Source organism: Lottia gigantea (genome assembly GCF_000327385.1).
Source record: "Lottia gigantea unplaced genomic scaffold LOTGIsca_33, whole genome shotgun sequence".
Classification (NCBI taxonomy): Eukaryota; Metazoa; Mollusca; class Gastropoda; family Lottiidae; genus Lottia; species Lottia gigantea.
In genome coordinates, this window is record NW_008709110.1 from 2,825,201 (window position 1) to 2,829,540 (window position 4,340).

At 28.0% G+C, this 4,340-nt stretch overlaps 1 protein-coding gene across 1 annotated transcript; it reads right to left on the minus strand.

The window, feature by feature from the left end:
• Positions 1-1,548: 1,548 nt before the first annotated feature.
• Positions 1,549-4,136, minus strand: LOTGIDRAFT_120328 (hypothetical protein; the record flags this gene model as incomplete). Its single annotated transcript, XM_009058350.1, has 7 exons — positions 1,549-1,719; positions 2,177-2,259; positions 2,627-2,748; positions 3,064-3,159; positions 3,362-3,443; positions 3,752-3,863; positions 4,083-4,136. Coding segments are annotated over 7 exons (720 nt in total), but the record flags the coding sequence as incomplete, so codon positions are not given.
• Between the last annotated feature and the right edge of the window lie 204 nt (positions 4,137-4,340).

Below are 4,340 nucleotides of genomic sequence, written 5' to 3' on the forward strand. Positions count from 1 at the left end.
ATATTACACTCAGAATCTTCCAGGGTTGAAAAATATAGGAGTTCTATCTCAACTTATTGATGAATGCGTTCGATCTTTGAATAGATATCTCACAGTTTTGACAGGTATGATGAGAAGATGTACATGATGCGAAATGACGAAAGATATACAATGATATAGGTTAACTCACTTCAACATAATCTTCTCATAAAATCCCATTAAATTAGAAGCTTTTTTTCTGGGAATATTTAATAAAATCTTTTTTAAATAGGTATCATCAATATGTTCTAATTTTTCCTGTAAATAATACATAATAATTTCACCCATTTCAGAGAAACATGAAAGATATTTTCAAGTTTCATTATTAGATCTTGATCAAAGATATTTTTATGAAAGTTAATAATGATTTAAAAATAATCTATATTCTCTTACAGTCTGAAACACTCTATAATGAACTTAACATGCAAGCTAATAAACCTGTCTTTCACAGTTGAATATTTTACCTTAAAATAATATTTTCCATGAAAACCCATGACATCTTCTATACCTGCCATCATATGATCTGTAATCTGTAATCATTATTAATAATAATTTAATGCAGTAAGATATGCTCCTTGGTTCATACTTTGTGGGGCACTCTATCTGGAGTGTTAGCATGATAGTTTGAGCACTCTGGCATGGTGCGATGATATCACATATGCAGGAATATCTGAGGCGGCTATAAAGCCAAACCTCAACTCCAAAATCAGCACTGCACTGATAAGGCCCAGAAGGCCGAAACAGTTCTGTTTGCAGTTAATAATAATATATAACATAACTGTTAGTTGATATCTCAATAAATCAAATATATTTAGCAGAGATCTCAAAATATTGTTTTAACATTATATTCACATGAATGTGGGCTTAAATAGCAAGGCAAAATGTTACTAGGAATTCTGTAGTAGCAAGGCATGCTTCACTATAAACAATCACTATAATAATCATTGCTGATAAACTCAAATCTAAGTAAATTTTTTGGCCCCATCTTAAAAGTTTAAACTGTTGAATGATAATAATGATGAAAAAAATATCTATATAGAAAAAATTTAATATAAACTTACATGTTCATTAAGTTCTAAATACATTGTTTCATTTTTCTTGGGCGCCAGTCTGATCTGTAGTAAACCTACTAGTGGTTTAATAGTTATTCCCTAAAAATACAGTAGCCAACTTTACCAGCTATATATACAATATTCTTACTATGCACTATTCAGAATAAAAATCCTATTCACACTATAACATAGCTCTCAGAAATTGAACTGGATGACGTCTGCAAGTTACAGCAGTTAGATATTGAAAAAGGTGTCAGAATTTGATTCCAAACAGTGATATTGGTAACTGACAGCAACATATTTTTTTTGTGCCAAAGAGCAATTGATCTTCACACAAAATAAATTTTGCTGAAAAAATAAAAAAACATACACAAGATTCTAGAAACAGGCATTTAAAGTATACTTTTACTTATTGCATCCTACAGAACCAAGATAGATTTGTTGACTTCAGACACATTGCTGATCAAATAGCATTTAGTCAATTTGCAATGTAAGTCAAATCGAAAACATTTGACCTTACCTGAACGAAGCCAGTAAAGACTATAACTGATAATGTGGCTGTTAAAAATAAATCTTTCTGAGGTATTTCAATGGGGTTTAATAAAGCTACTAGAGAAAAACAAACAGCCCCTCTTAAACCCCCATAGGCCTGAAACATAATCAATACAACAAAATAGTTCATGTTGGCTGAACAGTAGGTATTGGTAAAAGCTTAATAATTGATTAACGGCATCAACTAAGGCTCCAAATTGGTATACCGGTACTTAATTAGTCTAAGTTAATGCTGTTGCAATCAGATGCAGAATATTAGGACATAAAACTCTATTTTAATTCCAGTTTGCATTTGACACAAAATTAATTTGCTTGATGAATGTTTGGTGAATATGATGAAGTAATCAATTTTGCTCATTCAAGTGTACTTTGCTTTCACAACAGTGTAATTGGAATAGTGCAGTAGTTACTGAACACTTGTTTGCTGGGTGATAAGATACCTTTAGAGGTATTAAAATCCTGTCTTAGGTAAAAACATGAGGTTTCTTAGCATTTAATTGCTAAACAGTTTTTCTTATTACAATGAATTATTTAAAACATAAAGAGACACTTACAATAATAAACTGTTCATCAAGACCAATCTTTCTTACTCTATGAGTATCCAATCTATTTATCAAAAATGACATTCCAAATGTGACTGAAAAAATGAGGGGATCAAAGGAGTTATACTGGGATATCATTAGTTGTCTTTTTAAAATAAAATTGATCATAGATATCCAAAACTTTGTTTCCAACTTGCTAGATGGTCCACAATTAATGGGAAGAATGCATGTATCACAAAAAGCCAACATCAGTCTCTAAACTACTCTTTTAAAGGGATCTAAAAATATACTTTTTCACATTGAGATTAGTGACTTCATCAAACACTTCATTTTAGTGGAATGCAGGAACCACAGACTTTTGATTGAAAATTGGAATGTGCAAATTGATAGTTCATAGTGTCCCCGACACATACATTTTTTTAGAAAACTGTTTTACAAATTCTTTAATTCAAAAGTTCTTACTGATAAATCTATAAACTAAACATAATAATACAGTCCACAATATAAACCCAGTGTGCCATACGTGTGTCTGTCTTACAAATGATAAACCCAAAAATAGAAAGATCAGAACTTCACTAAATGTACTGAAATTAAAATAAAATAAGATGTAATTATAAATAATATGATGTTTCTTTCAAATATTCTTTTGATATCTTATTCAAACCTTTACTACATTCCTTTTTAATTTTTATTGCATTTTTTTTGGCCTTTAAGCAGGAATTTTTGAATTTTGTATAAATTTTTAAGAGTTTCTTTTTCATTTCATGTCTTAAATAACACTATAGACAAAATCATTTCTGCTAATGAACTATTTTACAATACTAAGATAGCTACAAAGAGCGACAATATTATTTAATAACATTCAATATCTAAGTATATTAAAATATAAAAGTATTTACCTGAAGACTTTCGAGAAATATTTGATGGATAATCGAGATTTATCATGGATATTTTGAAAGGAATAGTGAACTTGTACCAGACCACATCCAATGATACTGAAAAATTAATATATCATTCTTTATATTTTTATTAGAATTTACTGTTTTATATCTTATATCTACTATTGTTGTGAATTAGTGTAGAATTACTTCAATACATTTGATAAATGTATCATACAAAACCATTCTAGAAAGAGAACGATAAATTTTATTTTTAATTACACATTTTGAAGAGATTATCTTGGAAAGAAAAATTTACCTTATGATTCCTGAGAATTCAAACAATTCTGCCATTAAAAATCCTAGATATGCCATTCCATATATAATAATAGGTTGTACAACTAAAAATATGAAAAGTTAGAATTTAGATAATATAATTATGATGAGGATTTTACATGTGATAATTTATAATATGATCTTTCTGATGGAGCAGTACATTGTCCTCATTTTTTTATATTTAAATTGAATTTTACTGATTATTTCTATTGTTTATATTTGCCATAACAATAAATATTCGTACATACGATCATATTGAAATATGTTTTTAAAAGAAGACAATTTTCAACCAAAGTTTATAAAAGTATACACTTTTTATTTTTATCAATCAAACACTCTCATATATTCCAATTCATATTAAGTTTGATTTTACCTTTTAACTGTGTTGATAATCTTGAGAACATGGCTGATAGTAGACCAAAACTGACACCTAATGCAAGACCACCAAAACATACAACTAAAAATTTTACAATTCCCAAGACAATCTGCAACATGGAGGCAAAAAATATAGCCAATATATAAACAAAGTGGTATTTTCATGCGGTTTATGTAGAAGTCATTTCTATCAAAATTGTATCTAAATTAGTTAAAATCAGCGCTATTTTTTGTGTTTAGTTGTTTTTAAAATCGCAGTCATTACCAGACATCCATATGCTGTAATAAGATATATTATATATAAGTGGTTTCAGATTAGAAAATCTTACCTGATCTATAGTTATTTCTTCCATTAAATTAAAACTCTGCATTACATTATAGATTACAACAGTAACACCATCTAAAATATATAAATAGTTACATTATAACCTTATATTACATTATAATATATAAATAATTACATTATAACCTTATATTACATTATAAATTACAACAGTAAAACCATCTAAAATATATAAAAATTACATTATAACCTTATATGACATTATAATATATAAATAATTACATTATAACCTTATATTACATTA